The sequence below is a fragment of the Trematomus bernacchii genome, unplaced genomic scaffold (genome assembly GCF_902827165.1).
Source record: "Trematomus bernacchii unplaced genomic scaffold, fTreBer1.1, whole genome shotgun sequence".
NCBI lineage: Eukaryota > Metazoa > Chordata > Actinopteri > Perciformes > Nototheniidae > Trematomus > Trematomus bernacchii.
This window is the reverse complement of record NW_022988050.1, coordinates 16,048,874-16,071,777: the sequence shown is the minus strand read 5'-3', so window position 1 is coordinate 16,071,777 and position 22,904 is coordinate 16,048,874. Positions and strand designations below refer to the sequence as shown.

Sequence of the window (22,904 nt, the reverse complement as noted above, 5' to 3'; positions counted from 1 at the left end):
GGCCGAGGGGATACCACTTAAGCTGCTTTCCCCTGACAGATGGCTGCCTGGAGGGGTCACGCTCTCATCCTGGAAGTCAAAAGGCTTCAATACCAGGGGACAGCCCCTGGGTGAGACCACCACACTCTACTCTGATTCAAACTGTCTGAAATCAATGGATTCCTTTAGACTAGGGTGGTAATCTTTGAACTGACAATATACACACGTCTGACATTCAGGAGCTTAAAGAACATTCCTAAATACACCTTTTGGTTAAAATAGGGAAGAAAAGCCAAAAATGCTAATGTTGTGCGATTGTGTTACCATTTGGTGTGTCACCTTCTAACCTCACAAATGGTAAAATGGTTGTGTTTTCACTGTGAATGCAAATGGTTTTTTGCTTACTCCCAATGGGCTTGGTAACCCTCGCCAGGCACGTCGTGGTTGATCTTCAGAAGCAGAATTTCATGCAGCTCCAAACAGAATGTTTCAACATCTGTGGCAGCAAGGAAAACCTTCAGCCCCTTCCTCTCATCCTCAGAGAGCTTCTCCTGGAACTTTGTGGGTAGCTTCTGAAACGGGTCCTGAAACATGATCAGCAATTGGGTGTAATTAAAAAATGTAAATACTTCAGTGGAGTCAGAATTCATCAAATTCAGTTTTTATTGGGGTCAAACTGTGGGCGCCTGCCGTGTCAGACAGCACACTTTCAATGGATTACAGCCCAGGACATTTAACTCTGCATGGTGTTTGGGGTCAGTCGCCGGCAGCCAGCGGGGTCACGAGTGAGAATAAAGACTCAAAGAGAAATACTGTGGTCAATCCATGAGTTTCTTTCATGGATTTTGCATTTTTAAGTCTTAAAGTCTTAAAAGCGATTGCAAATGTTGACTGTTGTGACTTCAAAATCAACTATTGTATGTTATAATTCAATTTCTTCTGCCAAATCCTAATAAGTCATGTATTTTTATGATTTTTGTAATACTTACTTGCTGTCTGCTTAGCATTAGCTCAGATTTCCAAGAAGTCAGGAGCTGCCAGGTGGATATGCTGTGTTCAAGTTTGCTCTCTCCAAGAGCCTATAAAACAATAAATAACATTATGACAATTATAAAAAATGTCAAAACACCATGCCAAGTTATAACTACTGTATTTATGGCTCTTATTGTATTTGGTTTCTGCCACAGCTATTTGAACCAATACATTTTTGTATGGCAAACTGGTTAAACTTGCTTCACTTGTGTAACCCAACGCTAGTAACTAGTAACATTATCTTTGCATGATAATGCATATTAAGTGGAGATTGAATTTCAGAATCTGCATTGTAATACAACACAACAATAGTCCAATGTACATTATTCACATGCAGTTTTAAGTTAAAGTATAGCATGATGGATATTTGTATTGACCTAATACTACACATACGTTTCAAAAGATGAAAGGTTTATAACAATTAACAGTTGTTGTGTAGGTACATTGCATACAAAATGTCAACATGATCACATCCCATTCTGTTGAAAGGATTTGGAAAATGTATGATATTGGTATTGACTCGAGAAAAAACAACATTTTCATAATGTAGTGACATCGTTATGTAACACTTGTGCTTCTATTGGCTAGCGCTCTAACACATTGTCTGTGATATTTTAAGGGGGGTGACATCTCTAAGTGGTTCACCAATCACAAAAGTGCCGGCCAGCTAACCAATCAGAGCAGACTGGGCTCTGATTTCAGACAGAGGGTGAAAAGAGGAGCTGCAGCACAGGCAGTATGAGAAAAACAAAGAGCTTTTTGAACATTAAAGCATGGAGACATGTCACTGTATATAGGCATAAATTATAAATATGAACCTGAAAATGTGCATAATAGGGCCCCTTTAAAGTTATCCAGAATAGATACGGTCAGCTTGTATATTTATTCGGCCTCAGAAGACACAACATTAACTGTGTTGTAAATATCTGTGTGTCTGGAGGTTTCTACCTTGGCTACAGTGCTGGAAATGTGCTTCTCCATCTGCAGTGAATCAGTGAGGTAGGTCAGGAGTTGACCCTGTGGATCCCCGCCTGCCTTGCCAAGAAAGCGAAGGCCAATATCCACCACGTTCACGGCATCACACACATCTGTGTACGAGCGCAGCACCGTCTTCATGGCGCTGCTCACCGAACCCTTCAGCGGTTCCTGTGGTACAGACAGGGGAAAGTGAGAGGGAAGGAATTTGACCTCCTACAAAGTGGCCTCACAAAATCCTGCAGGAAAACTACTGTGAACATTCTTCGGCTGGCATTAGTCAGTTCCAGATGAAGACGTTGGTACCGTGAAATGTTCCTTTTTCAAAAGAGTGTGAAATGGTCTTACCTGGTGAATCTTGCCTCTGACCTCGGCTAGAATCACAGAGAAGTCCTGCAGCTGTCTGTTTAAGTACCTCGAGGTGTCCTGATTTTGATCAAAGAGGACAAGAGCGCTGGTAAGCAGAATGTCTGGTATTCTTCCATTTATATACAATCAATATGGAGATACGGTATGTGAAATGGGACACCCTAATAAGCAATCTGAATCTTCAGAATCGGAAGACAGACACGAAAAAAGAACGTTTTTACAATAAATATTACTAACACAGCTTACATTGGAGAGATTCTGTATCATCACTAATAAAATACCATAAAAAAACTAACCCCTACTACTTAATGTTCCTAAAACATCATTTTTCTTAACATTGGTTTGAAATAGGTAGGGTAAATCAAACACATACAAATAACACATTTTAGAGTTTAAAAGCATTTCAGAGTAAAGCAGCTTGATTTTACCGCTTGGATAATTGGTTTTCCAGCCAGGAAGCGGCGGGCCAGCTGGGTTTGGATGCCCAGCAGGTCGTAGTTGCTGTCGGTCTCCCCACCTTTCTTCAAGGTGTAGTGGCAGTGGGATAAAACCAGAGGTAGCAGCTCTCTCTCCAGGTTGCACAGGGTCAGCTGGGTTTCTGATATGCTCTCTAAAGGAACACTGTATTCACTGTGGGGAAATAAAACAGCTGAATAACTGCTAGCTTAAGAACACAAGGCTCAGTCGAGTTGACGTGTTGTGACAGGTACAGGTGAGAAAATGTATTTATATTATAATTGAGTATTTTCATTTCATGCTACTTTGTACTTCTACTGCGCTACATTTGGAAGCTGGGGTACTGACCTGTCCTCTGGCAGCCTGGCTCTCACCAGGCTGTTGTGAGCCTCCGACAGGAAGTCCACCAGAGTTCGGAGACAAGAGCCCCGTCCATGTCGGCACGGCGTCAGAAACTCCCCAGAGCTCTCGGTTGTCACCTCCTCCTGACACAAGTTCACACCCAGCTCTGCTGCTGCAAACACACAGGCGTGGGAGAAAGTAAAAGAGTGAAACACAAGGCATACATAATCATTACAGTTGTGAATACCTGTTTTCATTCGGTTACATTTTATTTCTCAATTCTCAATTTTGTGAGAATTTGCACATTAAAATTGGATTCTTTAATAGTTTCATTCATTACATTCTTTTTTTGATAATCAGAACAAATCTGTTCTTTTAAAAAAAAATATTATGAGATGTGATCAAGTGTAATTATTTCTCATTTTACAAGACATTATGATACCAACATTGAAGACTGTTTATATTAAACACTGCTGTCCAACCAGTTAAGTGTTCAACCCTAAGCACTCTTACTTACAAATAATAAATCTAACAATGAATTTAAAATAAAATGTTTTGAAAAAAGTCTTGACCACATGTTATTCTATCAACAGTAATATTTAAACATTATGTCACATTTGGTCCATACCTAAATTCTAATATTGATCACAAAGCTGGCATTGAATTGAAAACGTAACTTTGCCTTATGAGGAATATTAAAGACATAAACTTGTACAAATGTATAATGTTTAATTGAGTCCTCTTTTTAATAATTGTTAAACTATACTTTTATTGCATTGTATATCATGTACAATGTGTTGGAGTGCTAGCCAATAGACACACAAATGTAACATAGTGATGACACTATGTACAGAAGTAAACAGAGGCGTCCAATGGAGGTGTTTCAGGCAGGGGGGGGGGAGTGTGTGGGAGAGAAACTCCCTCTGGATGGAACACAGGGATATTCATACTGCTCTTGACAGATCAATACATCATTCACAATTAATGCAGTGAAAGCCACACAGGAATAGTTACACCATTATAACTTTACATTCATACATCAGAGTTAAATGTAAATGGAGACATGCTTACAGTTGGCCACCTCTGCTCTGAGGCAGTTCCACACCTTCATGAATTTCTTCACTCTCTCATTCAGCATCTTCTTCTGGTATCCTAATGAGGACAGTGAGAAAGCTCAGTGTGTGTGTGTGTGTGTGTGTGTGTGTGTGTGTGTGTGTGTGTGTGTGTGTGTGTGTGTGTGTGTGTGTGTGTGTGTGATGTCAGGAGTGGGGTATGTTGAATTAAAAGTGAAATGTTGACATACCTGCTGGTATCTGCTGTAACATCTGTGCAATAGTCCTATCTGTGGAGTCTGATGTCAGAGGAAACACCCTCAACAGGTCGGACTGTAGAGCAGCCAGCTCAGGCAGGTGATGTAACTGCCTCACACAGGGTATCTGCGACAAACACAGGCAAAATAATATAACACTTGTAACGTATATCATATGATAAATTCAGTGATGCTGCGTTGGTTTAAATCACTGTAAAGTAACATCACAAAAGGACCAATCATGGACATGAGAGAGCTTAACAACAGCTTTACATCTTACAAGAGAAGATGACCTGACCCAGGTCAACTAAAATAGAAGAGTTAAAGTAATAATGCACATGATATTAAAAAGTAAAAAGATTTTGAATGATGTTACACAGCTCTGGTCGTCTTCTCTCATTACTCTGAAATGTGAAGCTCTTGTTGGTTGGGCTTCTCACATCCAAGATATTTTGGGGAAGAAATTATTTTCTTACATTAAAATTAAAATAATGAGAATAAAGTAATAGCATGTCAAGATTAAATCACAGCGTTACTGTCATAATATTACAACCTTTTCTTCTTGACATTGTTACGTTATTCTCATTAATCAACTTAATTTTCCTTTAAAAAAAACAAAACATCATCTTAATTAGAGTCCACTGTGCCCCCAGTCTTTGGCCCATATTTCACATGCCCGTGAAGATGCTGGGTACCTTGGTGATGAAGAGGCTCAGCAGGGGGAGGGGGCTGCGTCCCTGTGCCTCCTCCACCAGCTGAGAGAAGCGCTTCACTGTCAGCGTCTGTGGAAGAGTCCAGAAGGAGGAGCGGTGTGTCGGGCAGTCGGAGGGGAGGGTCAGCATGGAGGAGGGGTCCTTGAAGAGGAGAATCCTCAGGGGGCTTCCAGCGAGACCGTCATCAGCACCGATTATGTCCTGAGCTTTGGACAGATTCTTCTTCAAATCCTGAAAACAGACAGGTGGAAGTAACATCATGTTATCACCATGTGGCAATCAACATCTTTGTGTATTTCTCTTATTCCTCTTTAAAGATTTATTGATTGATCACAATTTTTATTTAAGGCCACATTTTCCTCTCTGAAGAACCAGCACCTTACCGTGGTAGAGAGGTTTGTGTGCCCTGATGAACCTGGGGGCTGTGTTGTCTGGAACCTTGTGTTCCTGGTAGGGTCTCCCATGGCAAATTGGTCTCAGGCAAGGGGCCAGACAAAGATTGGTTCAAAAGACCTTATGAAAGACGACACACGAAGTGAGGATACCCGGGGTCCCCTTCTGGAGCCAGGCCCAGAAGGAGGACTCGTCGGCGAGCGTCTGGTGGCCGGGCTTGCCACGGAGCCCGGCCGGGCACAGCCCGAAAAGGCAACGTGGGCAACACCACCGCTTCTCCGTCCCGCGGGCCCACCACCTACGGGAAACAGCGATGGGGTCGGGTGCGCTGCCAGAAGGGTGGCAGTGAAAGCAGAGGGTCTCGACGGACCAGACCCGGGCGACAGAAGCTGGCTTTGGGGACGTGGAACGTCACCTCTCTGGGGGGGAAGGAGTCGGAGCTTGTGCGGGAGGTGGAGCGTTACCAGTTGGATCTGGTTGGGCTCACTTCTACGCACAGCGTCGGCTCTGGAACCTTACTTCTGGATAGGGGTTGGACTATTTCAGGCCCAAGTTCAGGAGGCCTTCAACTCACACCTCCGGCGGAGCTTTTCGGGCATTCCTGTGGAGGTTGGGGACATTGAACCAGAGTGGGCGGTGTTCAAAGCCTCTATTGCCGAAGCCGCGGCGGGGAGCTGTGGTCTCAAGGTCTTAGGTGCCTCAAGGGGCGGTAACCCTCGAACCTCCTGGTGGACACCGGTGGTCAGGGAAGCCGTCCGACTGAAGAAGGAGGCCTTCAGGGATTTGTTATCCCGGGGGACTCCCGAGGCAGTTGCAAGGTACCGACAGGCTCAAAGGGCAGCAGCCTCAGCCGTGGCCGAGGCAAAGCAGCGGGTGTGGGAGAAGTTCGGAGAAGACATGGAAAAGGACTTTCGGGTGGCACCAAAGTTGTTCTGGAAAACTGTCCGACACCTCAGGAGGGGGAAGCAGGGAACCATCCAAGCTGTGTACAGTAAGGATGGGACGTTGTTGACCTCAACTGATGGAGTGTTAGGGCGTTGGAAGGAACACTTTGAGGAACTCCTGAACCCGACAACTCCGCCCTCTATGGTAGAGGCAGAGCTGGAGTATGACGGGGGATCAACACCAACCTCCCGGGGGGAGGTCACTGAGGTTGTCAAACAACTCCACAGTGGCAAAGCCCCGGGGGTGGATGAGATCCGCCCAGAAATGCTGAAGGCTCTGGGTGTTGAGGGACTGTCATGGTTGACACGTCTCATCAACGTTGCGTGGAAGTCGGAAACAGTACCGAAGGAGTGGAAGACCGGGGTGGTGGTTCCCCTTTTCAAAAAGGGGGATCAGAGGGTGTGTGCCAATTACAGAGGCATCACACTACTCAGCCTCCCCGGGAAAGTTTACTCTAAGGTACTCGAAAGGAGGGTCAGGCCGATTGTCGAACCTCAGATTGAGGAGGAACAATGCAGATTCCGTCCTGGTCGTGGAACGACGGATCAGCTTTTTACTCTCGCAAGGATTCTGGAGGGGGCCTGGGAGTACGCTTATCCGGTCTACATGTGTTTTGTAGGCGTATGACCGGGTTCCCAGGGAGTTACTGTGGGAAGTGCTGCAGGAGTATGGGGTGAGGGGGTCTCTACTCTCTGTACTCCCAAAGCAAGAGCTGTGTCCGGGTCCTCGGCAGTAAGTCGGACCCATTTCCGGTGAGGGTTGGCCTCCGCCAGGGTTGCGCTTTGTCACCAATCCTGTTTGTAATATACATAGGATTGCGAGGCGTAGACGTGGGGGAGGGGGTCTGCAGTTCGGTGGACTAAGGATTGCACCACTGCTTTTTGCAGATGATGTGGTTCTAATGGCTTCATCGGTCTGCGACCTTCAGCTCTCACTGGATCGGTTCGCAACCGAGTGTGAAGCGGCTGGGATGAGGATCAGCACCTCCAAATCTGAGGCCATGGTTCTCAGCAGGAAACCGATGGACTGTCCACTCCAAGTAGGGAATGAGTCCTTACCCCAAGTGAAGGAGTTCAAGTATCTCGGGGTCTTGTTCTCGAGTGAGGGAACAATGGAGCGTGAGATGGGCCGGAGAATCGGAGCAGCGGGAGCGGTACTGCAGTCGCTTTACCGCACCGTTGTGACGAAAAGAGAGCTGAGCCAGAAGGCAAAGCTCTCTGTCTACCGGGCCATTTTCGTTTCTACCCTCACCTATGGTCATGAAGGATGGGTCATGATCGAAAGAACGAGATCGCGGATACAAGCGGCCGAGATGGGTTTTCTCCGCAAGGTGGCTGGCGTCTCCCTTTCAGTTCAGTCATCCGGGAGGGACTCAGAGTTGAACCGCTCCTCCTTCGCGTCGAAAGGAGCCAGTTGAGGTAGTTGAGGTGGTTCAGGCACCTAGTAAGGATGCCACCTGGGCGCCTCCCTAGGGAGGTGTTCCAGGCACGTCCAGCTGGGAAGAGACCAAGGGGTAGACCTAGGACCAGGTGGAGGGATTATATCTCTTCGTTGGCCTGGGAGCGCCTTGGGATCCCCCAGTCAGAGCTGGTTGATGTGGCAAGGGAAAAGAACGTTTGGGGCTCTCTGCTGGAACTGCTACCTCCGCGACCCGACCACGGATAAGCGGGAGAAGATGGAGGATGGATGGATTTCCACCAATTTATGCATACAAAATAATAAATTCATTTAAAATACTTTGAAAGTTCATAGTATGAATAATTTTTCACTACATTTTTCGATTCCCTAAATAAATCGTTTCATTATTTGTTCTCTGACACCCAAATGTCCCCGTAGAAGAACAAAACCTATTTCCTGGGAATTGATTCCAGTTACAACCGTGTAATAGATCAATTCACTGGTTTAAATAACAGGTATTTCTTACTTGAAGAACGGGGTTGATGGCAGAACCACAGACAAACTTCTCCCACTGTTGCCGTCCTTGTTTGGAGGCCAGATCCTGTGTTGCTCCACGGGAACCTATGGTCAGATTATAGCAAAGTAAGATTATATGTTTTTTTGTTTTAAAGAGCAACAAGTTGAAAGTAGTTGTAACGTCACCTGTAGTGAATCCTGAGCAGGCATTGAGAATCAGATGAACTGTGACGACTGTGTTGTCCATGTTCTGATCCAGAGTCTGCCCCAACACATCCAGGTCCTTCTCAAGGTGCTCCCACAGGAAGTTGGAAACATCATAGGGCCTGGGGTGGATCATGTCACCAACTCCCTTCAATAACCACATTAAACCCACAGGAGTATTATTATACTGTGCCATTTATTTAACACCACTGATATTCAAAATCTTGTGCAAATTGAACTGAAGTCTCACTCGGTTTTTTATGGAGCCCTGAAGCATGGTGAGGTGTGTGAGCAGCCGCAGGATGCAGGACTGAGCGCTGGTCATCTGTCTCTCGGGGGCTTCAGATCTTTGGTGAGCCCTTCCTAATATGTGTCCTGTCCGAGTTTGATCTGTGACACTTTATACAGATGAGAGGAGCATTAGTTAAATCAATCTAGGACTGTCACACTAGCAGATTTACATTACACAATCAGTGTGGCCAAAATGAATCCTGAAAATGTTATTTTTTAATATCTATTTTAAATACAAACATTATAAATGTAATGCCAACAGTCAAAGTTATCTTGAATTTGAGCATTTTCTCTTTTTTTTTGGCACATCAATCCCACAAATAAATAAAATATGAGTGCAGGGAGGAGGAGAGTACGCTGGCCGACAAGTGCAAAAACGCTACAACGGCCAAAACATTTCCATTTAGAAAAACACGCTGCATTTTTTAAAACAAAAATATGCCAAAACACATGCAAATTAAGAATCTACACCAAATGGACTTGACTTGACAAATGCAGCATTTACTTAAAGCTTGTCCAGTGCCTTGCTCAAGGGCCACTACATATTTAGGTCTGTTCGGGACTTGAACCGGCGACCCTACAGCTTACAGTCCAAGCCCCTACTGACTGAGCCACTGCCGGGCGCTTTTAGAAAATGCTGCCCTTCATTTATGTTTTATATTTGCATCGTTTCTTAAGCTGCATCCCGTTTCTCCTAATTGGAAATGTTTTGGGCCGTTGTAGCGCGTTTGCACCTGTCGGCCCCCGTAGAAGAGAGAGACTGTTACAAAAGCATAAAATAGTGAAAAGACAACCAGGTAAACTGAGAGATAAATAAAGAACAGAAAGAAAGAGAAATTGTTTATCATAAGAATATTGTCAGTAATAAATCAATACAATCTTTTTTAAATATTGAGGGACCCCTAAATAAAACACAAATAATTAACAAATAATACTGTGACAAAGGCTGTAGAGAATAATACCTTTGCGTTGCAGTAAATCCAGCCACTGGGTTGTGGTTACTCCCACCAACTAGGACCCCACACGTGGGACATATTGCTGTAACCACTGGTCTGCCACACTTAGATAATAGAGAAGCATAACATGTATTATTTATTGAAATCTGTATTCTTAAAGAATGTTTGGCAAGAGGAATACAAAAACAGCTCATACCTCGGTCACAACCCATGGATGCCCATTGGCACAATCTGTGAATGATGTAAAATAAATTAAAAATATATCCTCTATGACAATTCATATAATTTATCATTTAAACAAAAACGAAACTTATATGTAAAATACTTACAGTAGATTTTTGAGTTCTTTCCCCGAGTCATCAACTGTAGGACTTCACTCGCATTATCATCAGGCATGGTTGGCAGAAAGGAGTTCTTAGAGGAAAAAGTAAGTTGCGTTAATGTGCAAATAGTTTAGAGTATGGGGAAGGTGCATTATAATAAAAGTTCATTATTTTCAGTTATATCTGGAAATGCATCATTGTTCATACAAAGCATTCTTAAGAAAATGTGATTTAGCAAAAGCAACAGCTTATCAACTGAAATCTTCTGGAATGTTTTGTTGATCTGTGCTTGTATTCAAGATCATTTTGTTAACTGTAAACTAATTATGGTGTTCAGTGTCTTTTTGATATAAAAATCATATGGAAAAATGTAGTTTTGCGCAACGATAAAGTTGGAAGTTTGTAAGTATGTAATGTGCCACTAGGGGTGTCTCAATAAAAACAATAACTCTACCTTCACTACAGATTTCTCTTGGTTTGAAAAAAGTTTGGAAAAATTTGAAATAGTGTAACTACAGAACAAGTTATTTTTATACATATTAATTTAAAGTATTATAAATAAAAGTACATATTTGACCTTTTAACCCTTACCCTAGTCCCTAGTATAGGGCTATTAAAAAAACAAAAATATTTAACATTTCCAATATTGCAATATTGGTTCCTATTTTTGTTAATTCTCTCTGTCTGGATAAGAACCACGTCTTCTAATCTCCACACCTCATGTTTGTGATGCAACTATTTTTCTGCAAAGTTTCCAAGATGTGGTGATATAACTATGACATCATCACTTATTTTCTTCCACATAGCCAGACAAGAAGTTATACATTTTGGGGCCTATTGGGCCTTTCAAATATCTAGAAACGTCTTACTGTGACATTCTGAGGCTGGGAGGCTATCTGATGAAGAGGAAGCAGTAGAATATTTCCACTGAGCATCACAGAGTCCAGGTGGAGCAGCAGCTCCAGGAGGTTTTGTCTCTGAGCAGAAACATTACTGCTGATGCGAAGATCTGAGCCTGGTCCACCGATGTGATTGGACAGGAGCGCAGCACAGAACTCCCTCAACTCCTTTGACTTGACGTTTTTCAGGAGAGCTTCCAGTCCCGCCAACTCCTGTAAGTTCATTTGAGCGACTTGTTACAAAGTAGATATATTATAGACACAATTGACATTAGATAGGACGTATAGTGACCTGTGGGGAGGGAAGCATACGGGCGTCAGGGCATTTGTAGCGGCAGGTGACCTGTCTGTACAAGGCCAAGGCCAGCAGGCCCATCTGAGGATCTCTCAGCTTCTACAAAACACAAAAACAACAGTAATTAAAACAGTGACTCAAAATAAAACAGTAATTTAACTGGGTTTCTGAAGGGTTTTTAAGCACCATGTTATTACCCTCATCATTTACTGTTCAATATGGGAATTACACAAATGAATAGACAGTCATTTACACACAAACAGTAATAATTTTGTTTAATCCACATCAGGCATTTATATGCAACATTTAATAAAAAGTTTATGACACACTACAATGTAGTTGTAACAGTTATTTATTTTGTTTTGACCACTTTAGACATGTATAATTTGAGGCTAGTGTCTAAACAGATAATGATTGAAAACATACCGGTAGTTAGTCCTAATAGGAGCCAGAAAAGTTACAAATTGCGTTAGGTAGCTTATTTTTCTAGTTGTATATTTAAAAGCATAAAAATTGACCAAATAGTTAAAAAATACTAAATTATTGAAATAAAAACAAAATCAAGCTTATTAATAATTGAATGTAAAAACATAATAATATCAGCTTTAATGTTGGCACACACTTTAATGATGAGTTTCACATATATGTGTAAAACAACACTAAAGTTATATTTATTAAATGTTTACATAGTGCCTGGTTAAAATAAAGAGTTGTCTCTGCCCTCTACTGGTTTTTAGGGGAAATGACAGACTGCAGACTGCACTGAAGCAGGGCCATTGCTCATAAACACACTGAACTAAACATTTGAACTATCAGCTGTGGACTCATCTGACCTTTATTTGTGTCATGAAGGTGTCAGACTTGTTTTCCAGCAGCACCTGGCCCACAGCTTCTCTCACGGCTCTGTAAGACGCTCCGCAGCACAGGAACGGGTCCATGTTAGATGGCGTTACCCTCTGTGAGAAAACATCATATTTTTGTGTTTTTTTCTTTTTTTCTTTATGTCAACACTCCTCTTTACACAGTAAACAGTTCCAGCTTATGGATCACATTTTTATAACACAAGGGAGAAGGTCATAGTTGGAAATAGAGCAATTTAGTTCCATGCAATGGTGACATTACGTATTAGTTAATTAGCTTATTCATTTAGGTTAAAAAGCTAACATTAAATCCTACTCGGTTCTCAAGAAAGCTTGGTATACATTAACTGATACAATGAGTAAAGCTGAAGTTATAAGTACATAAATAAGTTGATGGACAAGTAAAAAAGAAGTGAACTGTTATATATTCTTTTTGTTAAAGGTAGGGTAGGTAATTCACTTCAGAAACACTTTTTGTTATATTCCATGGAATGCTCTTGACATCCCGATAGCAATGAATACATTAAATGCTTTGACAATAAATATATACAAATATTTCATCTGTGGAAGCCGTGGCGCTGTAAAGAGCAAGTCCAATCATCTGCCTCGGCCCGCGGAAGATAACTGGATGGCCTACGTGCCTGTCAGCCTTCCATCTCGTGCACAAACTTATCTCGTGCCCTCATTGGTCATGTGCACGTTCGTGTGTGTTGGAGGAGGGGCTCTGTAAGGAAGTCTGAAGGAAGGGGCAGATTTTTTTCGGTTGTGTACTTTCAAATTCTAGCGCACTCGTTTCTACAGCAAATAACTGCCCTTGTTAGAATAAACATTTCTCAAATAAAAGCTGTTTTATTTTAAAAGGATATCAATATTTTCTTTAAAGTACACCAAAAATTCTCTTATAGTTATAGAAATTATCAAAATAGTTTTCGGGCCCCTTTACCAGATATGTGTTCTATAAGCAGGGGTGCACATAACTTTTTGCCCTGGTTCTCAAAGGAGCACCTGGAGATGTTGCTTGGTGCGCATCCTTAAAATGAAATAAACCGTACCTTTTGAGGGGTTCTTGACTTTATGAACGGGGGGGGGGGTACGCTAGTGAGCACGCTCATGAACTTCAAGCAGACCCTTCACGCGATAGCGAGGGGTAGAGCGAGGGATCGCAGATGCCGTCGTGCTCGTGGACGGATACAAAAAATTAAACCTAAATGGCTCGCGAATTATACTTTGTAAAGTCTATGTTTGGGAAACCCTGCTATCTTACCAGTTCTTATGCAAATCTCTCTCTCTCTCTCTCTCTCTCTGCGCACAAATAACCTGCGCGCCAGTTATGTGCAGCCCTGTCTATAAGATATCTTTACCTGAAGTCGGAGGAGGTCTGCAGGGAAGAGCCACCTCCAGGCCGGGATGTTCAGCAGCGACAGTATGCTGTCCATACCTGAGCATTTGTTCAGGGCCCGGAGCAGGTACACTCTGTGCCAGTCATTCCCTCCATCCTCACACACCGCCTTCACCTGCTGCAGGAACTGAGCCTCCATGTCCTTAGGTCTGCCTGCATCTCACAAAAGAACATCAAAACTTGTTACATAAAAAATCTTAAGGCCTGTGTCCACAGAGCACAGTTTCTTCTGAGCGCTTTGCAATTTTGGGTGCTCCAAGCACTGTCAGTTGAAAATATTTCTATGTCCATGTCTTTCAGATCAAAACGACCACAACAAAGACCGAAAAAGCCCATTTGTTGGAGCAGATCAGCCAGGCTGACTGGATGTTGCCGCCAGTGAGTGTTTACTTTAATCTCCGTACATTAATCTTTCTCATCGTTCTACAGCTGTCAGATTGAGCGTGAAAAAGCTCATTTATACAAAGTGTGAGAGCAAGAATCTTCCGGTTGGTTGTAATGGTGAAAAAACAATGTCAAACTAATTTAAAGTGTCATAAACAGATAATAAAATCCAAGGGAGCAGGCTAGTCTGTTTTTATAAAAGTGGTGATACATTGTTGAGTTATTGTTTTCATAGAAACACAAAAAAAAGCGATGGGAGGGGGTTCAGCCCAGGGCCTTTCTGCCAGAAAATGTGATATGTGGACAAAGGCCTTTTGTAATCTTGTACTCCTCTAAATAGAAACATTGCAGTGATTGTATCCAAACAAAGTTGAGCATTACAGACCTTGAGCTGCGACAGCTTTTAGCAGCTCTGCAGCAGTGCTCAGGTTGACCCTCAGCCGGGCCGTGTTGAGCAGGAACTCTGCGGGGTCCTGCTGTCGGTCCAGAGTCTGTTTCTTGGCAAAGCTGCTCAGGAATCTGATCTCTGCCTGTCTTTGTTGTTCTGCACTCTGTTCCACTTCTCTCGCTTCTGAGCACAGCAGAGAGTCCTGAGAAGAAAAGTAAACATTTTCAACAAAAAGTGATAGTATCTGGTTGTGTATTAATGAATGCTTTGCAGAAAATCCATGGTAAAAACAAGTCACAAAGTAATAAGACAATGAAAGACTTTAAGTGTTTTACCTGGAAGCAGTTGACAAACAGCAGGTAGAGTTCAGTACGGTCTTCTCTGTTCAGAAGATTCTCCTCCAGATTCTTCAGGTAGGTCTGAATGTGAGCCTTCACCTGATCAAAACTGAGAAATACACCACCGGTTATTGTAGACACAGTAAGAACACATTTGGGGCACTTATACTTGTGAAAAGTACAAAAAGGTCAAACTTGTCACAGCTTCATGAGGCAGTGTGTTAATAACATTTTGTTTTTGTTACAAATCTTTAGAGAAGAGTGTGGTTCAAATAATCTCTGACTATGAAAATCTTCAACATTTTACATTTAAAAAAACTAGGCTTTAAAGGATATAACAAATGTCCTGAAAAGCTACTTTTACACTAAAAGAATCTTCTACAATAATGCATTAAAAAAAATATATATATATAGAGCAACATTGCTTTTTTTATATAATAATTTCTGTATGTTTAAAAAAAGGCTTTATTTTTTCACTAATCACTGTACCAAGATAGTGAAGTAGAGGACAATTTAGAGTCAGTGCTGTGAGGAAAATTACGATTATTCTGATAAAAATTCCCTGCAATCAACTTATTGTTTTGTTTTTTTAAAGTAATCTTACATTTAAAAAACGTTATCTATAATAACCCTATACATATGACCCAGCACCCAACAGGCTGGAACTTGGGAGATTTTCATTTCCATTGTTATCGTCGATTTTGGCATTATAAATGGGATTCAATAACAGAATCAGGCGCATTTTTCAATACATCTAAAAAAAGAAATACTTTTCATATACTTATATACTGTATCTAGACACTATATCGTACTTAAAAGAATGTAATGCTGTGTAACTGTGTTTGAATGGGTAAAGGGTTTGAGTCATTTCCCTGCACATGCTCACTGGATCCATGCCCTCACCTGTACTGCAGCAGCAGTTTGGGCAGCACAGAGCGCACCACTGGACTGTTGTCCACACACTCCAGGAAGGGAGTGAGCTCTCTGGTCCTGTACACGTCCCCTGCAGCACAACGAGGATTAAATACAAGAGTAAATGCCTCGTTAGCACAGCATCTTCAGTTATCTGGTTATTATTATTATCATTGACTTATTGTCTCACTGACCGTTGGCGGAGACCAATAAGGAGAAGAGCAGCTCCACCACCCCCTCCCCGGGCGTCTGTCCCTCTGACAGGCAGAACCTGGACACCACCTCCAGGAAGAAGGAGTTACAGCAGTTCCTGATCGCTGCCTGCCGCGCAAGTGCTGCCCTGAACCAGGAAAAATTAAAAAAAGGTACTGACAGCTGACAGATTTGTCAGACAATAGAATCAGGTGGCCATACAGTAATGAGTGTTTCAGACTGATGCATATGGCTACACAATTATTAAAAAATTGTCCTGAAATTGCAAAATTGGACTAGTGCACAATCAAAATTGCAGTAAGCACAAAATGTGGGGAAAATGTCATTGTGAAAAACATATTGTGGCGCTTCAGAAAAATGTTGGCCCATAAATGGTATTCTTCAGAGTTTAAAAAAAAATCCTTGTTTGGCACAGATAATCTTAAAAAAGAAACACACTTTATTACTCCCTCTAATATAGCCATCATATGACAATTGCAATATCAGTCTAAATAATCGCAATTCGTTTTTTTTTTTTGCAACCCAACTGATAGAAACATGGTATGGTTGAAAATCACAACCCCTAAAATGACTTGGGGGCAGTAGAAACAAGTCTTAAACAAACCATGACATCATTACAATCAGATGGTATGGTGAACTTGTTAGCCAACAGCTGCTCTACACATCCTAAATCTTAACGTTAGCTATAGTCTACAATAAACGCATATTTTTACAAGCTATCCTGTCTCATCATAATTATCAGTTTTATTACCATTCAAAATGTTTTCATGCATTTAAAATTACCCATTCCTTAATTCATGCAGCAATATAATTCTGATTCATTCAATACAATTCCTATAATTTCCATGAGTGCTTTTTCTGAACTCACTTGACGTCAGGAGAAACAGCCGGCTTGAAGTTAGGTGGCAGGTCTGCCCTGCATTTAGGACAGTAACTGTGTTCCTGAATGCAGCGTTGCAGACAGGCCAAACAGAAGACGTGCTGACAGGGCAGGACGGCCGGCTCTTTGAACTCCGACAGGCAAACTGGGCAAGAAATGCCCAACCTGTGCAGAACATATCATGAGAAATCATTACAGAGTGCTGCAGTGATGACGTATTCATGTAGCCAACCAGGGAGTTAGCATCGCAAGGGCTAACTGAACAAAATGCAATTGGATTTATCCATTCCATTTTGGATTATTGCAAAATATTTGGCAAACACATTTAAAATGCTTACAAGTTTTGTTCAGCAAGATCATTCCCACATAGGTACCACTGTTATGATTTTTGAAGCCTAAATGCTATCACTTGAAGTAAAAAGCTAACGTTAGGCTAAAGAGGAATTACATCAATTCAACTCTGCTAATGTTTGTCGTGATGAGTAGTAAACCTTATTTCAGGCATCTTAGCAAAACATTTTTTAAAAACTGTTTGCTTTGAGACAAAGTAACCGGAAGTGGTAAAATGCTAACTCGTGTTCGGGTGTTAGGAACCATTCCGGCACCACTCTGTTGCACTCTGAAATAAGAACTTTATTTTGATTTTAAGAAGATTATTTTGTTACTTATTGTGTACATTGCAAATTAAAAGTATGTATTGTATTGAATTGAACAGTGAAGCTGTGGTTAAATAATAGGCTAATTTGTCACATTTTAAGCTCATTGGTATAAATTCAACTAAACCAAAACAGAGAATACAAATTGTAAAGGCAGATCCTGACCTCAGGTCCCTGCTCATACACTCATCGTGAAAAGAGTTGAGGATCCGGATCAGCTGCTGCAGTGTGTCCACACTCTTTACATCCGGTGACTCCTGCATCAACTGTTAGGAAATATGAAAAGGAAGTCTTAAACATGTCTTGTTTTTTCCCACAATCTGACAAGTACAAAATAAAAGTTTTTTTGTTTTTAAAGTTCAGCTATTGCAAATATGTTTTGTTCTTGTCCCTTAAGATACTTTTTGGTACTTGTTATTATTTTATTTCTACTATTCCTGTTAGGTCCCTAAGTTGCTTTAGTTGGGGTTTATACTGTGTTTAGTAGCTGAGGCTTGCCACAACACCTGAAATAAAGGCTGCCTTTGCAAACAGAATAACAAGTGTGTTAACATTAACCTTCAGGTTAAATAAGTGCAGGCGCTATTTCAAATAACAAATGTCAATTCATAATAAAAAAAGTCATTGTTTATGCTTTTATCTGCTTATTAAAATGTCGCAAGTCACCAACAGTCATATAATTTCAATTTGTTTTTCAGTCATATCAAGATGATTCACAGAGCCTAAAGCTATTTTACTTACGTTCAGGTGAAGGTTGCAGTGTTTGAGAGCCAGTTCTTTCAATCTTGAGTCATTTTTATTAACTTTAAAAATGATGTGCTGTATGAAAGATGCAACAACCAGCATCCCATGCCACAGTGACCTGAAAGGGCGAATGAAGTCATTAATAAAAAGTCAAATAACTTTTTTTTTCTCCTCACTGTTTATCTTACCACACTCACCTGATGGAGTCCAGTTGGTGCAGACAGCTGGGGCTGCAGAGGGTTCTGTATTTCTGACCGAACGCTCGGTCCAGACACGGCTGCAGGAGTTTCATCCTGCTCACGAAGGTCTCACACTCCTGCTGGGACGTTACTGTCAGCAGTTTGGTCTGTTCAACACACATACCAAGAGCTAGAATATCCTCCACCTGCAGAGACATACAATAAAAGATTATGACAAGTTGACATGTTTTAAATCACACATATGTATTGGCCTATATCTCAGAATTTAATTCATTTATGTGAAGAAAACTGAATTACATAGTGAGTTTTAAAGTTTGGATTATTATTTAAGATTTAAACACAAGTTATATTAACCGAGCATATTTTCCCTGAGAAACAGCCTGTTCAGCATTAGTATGCCAATAAAACAACCCAATAGCTAAAAGAACAAAAGCCAGGCGTTATTGAGAAGAAAACCAACATTGAATTTCACAAAGAAAATTAGGCTTTTAAATATGAATTAAAATATGTCTAATACAGACCAAATTCAAGGTTAAAAAAATAAAAATAAAATGTATGTCTGATGCAATATTTAAAGGAAATGAACTGCTCAAAATGTATCCAAATTGCTTAATTTTAACAAACTTCCTGATGTTATTACTCTCTGTCCGAGTGTCAGATGTTCATTACTGGTATTGTTATGAATTGAATATAACATATAATATCAATTATTATGTCACTTAGTCAAGCATCGTCAGTTTACTCAATGAATTTAAAAAAAGGGTTCCCTTAAGGAAAAAGGCTGGGAACCACGCAAAAGGTGAAAGGAATTATTTTAGAGGTATCTTGTTAAAAAACGGAATACATTTGGAGGTAATGACAGAATGTGAAATACTATTTTCTTGTACGTAACCTATGTGTCCGAACAATTTTCTATTTCAAAAAATAAATACAAGAGTCACGTTCTAGAGATTCCTTAAGGGTATTCTCACCATTTCTGACGGCTCCCTCTTTCCCCCCTGCTTTTGAACATTGTGGGCTAGCTTGGGCTGCAGAAGAAATATGTGGCAGAGAGTGTCCAGTCTCAGGGCAAAATGTTTGGCAGCAGCCATTATCCAAGCAGGAGAGAGCTCAGTGACAGCACCCAAAGACGTCTGAAGCTCGGACACACAGCCCAACATGGCCCTGGTGAACACCTGTGTAAAAGGGAAGAATATTACTGGCTGTTCGCTAAAACATGTCTGTCCAAATGTTAGACTCAAGATGTCCATACCGTCAGTTCGTCCGTAGACTTGATCTTCAAAGCGAGCAGCAGAAAGTCTTGTAGAAAGTGTTGGCCGTACTCCAATCTCTCTTCTTCTGAGAGTTTCTGGAAGTGACTGCCCAGCCTGCTGTTGGTGAAGGAGCTCACAAACTGGAGAATCCTCCCTGTGCCATCCTCTCTTACTAAGAAACAGTCATAAAACCACAACAAAATATTTGACACAATTCGAAATAGATCACGCTTACACACGTAAACATTATAATGGTGGCTAAGTGAATTTACTGGTGCAGTGCATGAGAAGGACATCAACTGAATGAAAGTAGGCATAGACCCAAACTGTTGATAAGAGATGTTCTATATTATAGAAAACCAAGATAAAGGCAAACCTGGCATGAATTCTGATTCTTCCCACAAACTTTCAAGGTGCATTCTGATGCACCAGCTGAATGGGGCAGCACAGGGTTTTTCTTCACCATCCAGCAGGAAGAAGTGATGTACAAGCACCTCCTGGTCTGACTCACTAGAACATATGATGATCAAAGAAAAATGAAGCCTTGTGTTGCTTAAATTCACTCTGTGACTTATACAGAAGACGTAATCCACAATACCTTGGGTTTTGGACGGTTGTTAAACCCAAACTCTGTGAGTCTGCCAGGATGTCCAACCACAGCTTTATCAGGCCCTCGCTGAGCCTGTCACCAGAGAGCAAGTCCAGATTTGCATACCTGTCCATAACTTCCAACATGTTCGCCAAGATCGGAGTCACGGCGGACTGCAGACAGCGCCACAGGGTATGTCTGTCAGTTGAAGACACAAAAGAAAGCAGAACGTGATCAAACCGTTTATTAGAAACAAGAACATTTTCCCAATTTCAACAGCTGTGGTTTGATTCATGCCGAAAACAAATCCCCTTTTCCTTGTTCAGCTCTCTTTTCTTTACAAGTTATATTGCTAATTAACTTTACCTCCAAGTTCCACCCTCCTGTAGAGCCTGGAGTTTCTGGGCTTCTCTGCTCACCCACTCCTTAGGAGAACGCATCAGTTCTTCTCTCTGTGCCAAAGCCTCTGTCAGTCTACTCAACATCACCTCCTGAAAGTGGGCTTTAACAAAATACAAAGTTGACATCAATCAGAAACAATTCCGATAGAACGTTTTTAGACTGAGCCTAATAGACATGATGAATCACAAAAGTGATCTACAAACCCAATCATTCTGGTCAACTCTATAGTAATAACCTAGAAAATAAATTGTTCTGATGACTATGTTTACCTCCGATTTGCACTTCATCAGTTCTCAGAAGAGTCAGAAGGATGTGCATCCGCTGCATGCCTCGCGATGTCACACCATCGGGTTCCCTCATCAAACCCACAGCTTTTTGGATACATGATCTCACTAAGGAGAGGCTGTCGAGATGGGCTCTATCTCCCTGTACACAAACATAATTGAGTTACATTTAAGCAACATTCAAATATAAGATTAGTTTTTTAGAGGAACATATGGTTTATATACATTGTACCAACCTTGGGGTCTTTCCTTTGCTTCAATGTTTCTCCATCTTCATCATGTTCTATTGAAGATCAAGAATACTGTTTATTTTCGGTGAAACATTGCATAGAGAACAATGAACTACATGAAATTACTTCATGTAGATACTCAGAAACACACATTTAATACCCAGAGGTTATACAGTTTCTACCTGAAAGTGCAGGGTTAACTAGGCTGCTAATGAGAGTTCCACAGAAAACCAACAGGTTCCGGCTCATGTCGTCTGAATCCCTCAAGTCATCAATATGCACCGACTGCCAGACACCTTTGTTTGCAAGAGACAAAACATGACTTTAATCTTGTTATGTGTCATGTATAATGCAGTAGCAAATAATGTAACTGCAATAATGACCACATTCCATAAAGTCCTCACCTCCTTGGAAACCAATGTACTGGGATTTACTTGGGATCCTAGAAACCCTCACAATGAAAATCACCCAACAGGTCTGATGCTCCAGTGTCATCAAGTAATTCATGGTGCAATACCTGAAGGCAGATGAAATCATAAACGCACGTGAATTGCCTGTAATGTTGTTTTTATCGTCTGAACCTGCATATAGTCATGTTTCAATCTGAATCTTGAAATGGAACCCTACTTTGCTGATGCTATGAGCTCATCGCTGCAGTGGGATTCCTCGAGGTCCATCTGGATTAGCATGATATGAAGAGAGTTGTCAGCATCTTTGAGGAAGGCCCTGACACAGAAAGAGTAGAGTAAGAGAAGATTAAAAGACAAGAAATAAAGAAAAGAACCATGCTATGTGTGTGCATAAAGCTGAGTTATGATCGGTCATAATAACACAGAATGTGGTTATGATTCAATTGTTAACTGTGAGATTTACAGCATACTTTTGGCCATAATTGCGCAGCCCTAGAAATGAACTGAGATTTCCACACACATATTTTAAGCTATTGTAGTACGCCCGACCAATACAAAGCAGGGTATTAGGCGTGTGGCGCAGTCGATAGAGCCTTGGTGTTGGGATCAGGGGGTCACAGGTTCAAACCCCACTGCAGTCAGCATGTCGTTGTGTCCCTGGGCAAGACACTTCACCCCAAATTGCTCCTGTGGTGATTGCCCACAGTATTGAGTATGTAAGTCGCTTTGGATAAAAGCATCTAACAAGTAACATGTAATGTAATGTAATATTAGGGTAATGTCACTACTCATGTAGTTCCTTTAAGTGTGCAGAGCAATGTTGATTAAAAAAAAAAATGTGAAGGTTGGATATTTGTGAAAAATGTTTTTTGTATATATTAATAATTGAAGATGTAAAGTAATTCCAGTGTAATGTTACTGTTAAAAAGACGGTTCTTTTTATAATCCTTTTTTTATTATTGTCACGTTTGGTGGCTTCAATGTGTGCATTTGATTCAGATACAGGAAAAGTTGCTTTTGGAGTGGGCCTCATATATAGCCCTTAAGGTCAGAATAATGAGTTCCTCGATAAGCCCCCCCCCGCAAATAGCTTTAAAAGAAACGTATCAAATCCCAATTGAAAGAAGGCCATGTTGTGGTTATCTGAAAATGTGGTACCTTATATTGTTGCAGAAGGAGATCTCAGTGTCAAACTGGTGGAGTGACAGCATGAGGATCCTGTCAGTTTGTAGTCCTAGAGCCTTGGCTAAAACACTGACATCTGATCTGGTTAGCAAGCCCGAGAATGTAGTTATCTATGCAAAACCACAAGGACGAAAGTTATGTAGAATTTGTAGAAATTGCAAAAAAATAATAAAAACAAAATT

The 22,904-nt window shown here is 41.3% G+C and overlaps 1 protein-coding gene across 3 annotated transcripts in view; it reads right to left on the bottom strand.

Annotated features, from left to right (window-relative positions):
• The window catches only part of rnf213b (ring finger protein 213b), a 43,948-nt gene that overhangs the window by 950 nt on the left and 20,094 nt on the right, over positions 1–22,904 (bottom strand). Inside the window, exons 27-64 of one of the 3 annotated variants that reach the window (XM_034119207.1) lie at positions 22,696–22,832; positions 21,755–21,853; positions 21,532–21,644; positions 21,310–21,423; positions 21,134–21,180; positions 20,886–21,039; positions 20,578–20,713; positions 20,221–20,409; positions 19,999–20,132; positions 19,622–19,794; positions 19,341–19,544; positions 18,367–18,554; positions 18,167–18,287; positions 17,591–17,691; positions 16,758–16,934; positions 15,871–16,016; positions 15,668–15,767; positions 14,762–14,873; positions 14,424–14,628; positions 13,617–13,807; positions 12,229–12,351; positions 11,393–11,494; positions 11,071–11,313; positions 10,208–10,292; positions 10,075–10,109; positions 9,885–9,982; positions 8,882–9,029; positions 8,614–8,782; positions 8,438–8,532; positions 5,158–5,406; positions 4,457–4,589; positions 4,225–4,305; positions 3,160–3,325; positions 2,784–2,985; positions 2,335–2,412; positions 1,960–2,157; positions 969–1,058; positions 385–563 (exon numbers count right to left, since the gene is read on the bottom strand). In XM_034119207.1, the coding sequence (XP_033975098.1) occupies positions 385–563; positions 969–1,058; positions 1,960–2,157; positions 2,335–2,412; positions 2,784–2,985; positions 3,160–3,325; positions 4,225–4,305; positions 4,457–4,589; positions 5,158–5,406; positions 8,438–8,532; positions 8,614–8,782; positions 8,882–9,029; positions 9,885–9,982; positions 10,075–10,109; positions 10,208–10,292; positions 11,071–11,313; positions 11,393–11,494; positions 12,229–12,351; positions 13,617–13,807; positions 14,424–14,628; positions 14,762–14,873; positions 15,668–15,767; positions 15,871–16,016; positions 16,758–16,934; positions 17,591–17,691; positions 18,167–18,287; positions 18,367–18,554; positions 19,341–19,544; positions 19,622–19,794; positions 19,999–20,132; positions 20,221–20,409; positions 20,578–20,713; positions 20,886–21,039; positions 21,134–21,180; positions 21,310–21,423; positions 21,532–21,644; positions 21,755–21,853; positions 22,696–22,832 (5,315 nt within the window). Of the gene's footprint in view, positions 1–384; positions 564–968; positions 1,059–1,959; positions 2,158–2,334; positions 2,413–2,783; positions 2,986–3,159; positions 3,326–4,224; positions 4,306–4,456; positions 4,590–5,157; positions 5,407–8,437; positions 8,533–8,613; positions 8,783–8,881; positions 9,030–9,884; positions 9,983–10,074; positions 10,110–10,207; positions 10,293–11,070; positions 11,314–11,392; positions 11,495–12,228; positions 12,352–13,616; positions 13,808–14,423; positions 14,629–14,761; positions 14,874–15,667; positions 15,768–15,870; positions 16,017–16,757; positions 16,935–17,590; positions 17,692–18,166; positions 18,288–18,366; positions 18,555–19,340; positions 19,545–19,621; positions 19,795–19,998; positions 20,133–20,220; positions 20,410–20,577; positions 20,714–20,882; positions 21,040–21,133; positions 21,181–21,309; positions 21,424–21,531; positions 21,645–21,754; positions 21,854–22,695; positions 22,833–22,904 lie in introns of all 3 variants that reach the window. The other 2 variants (XM_034119205.1, XM_034119206.1) reach the window with 2 other exon arrangements.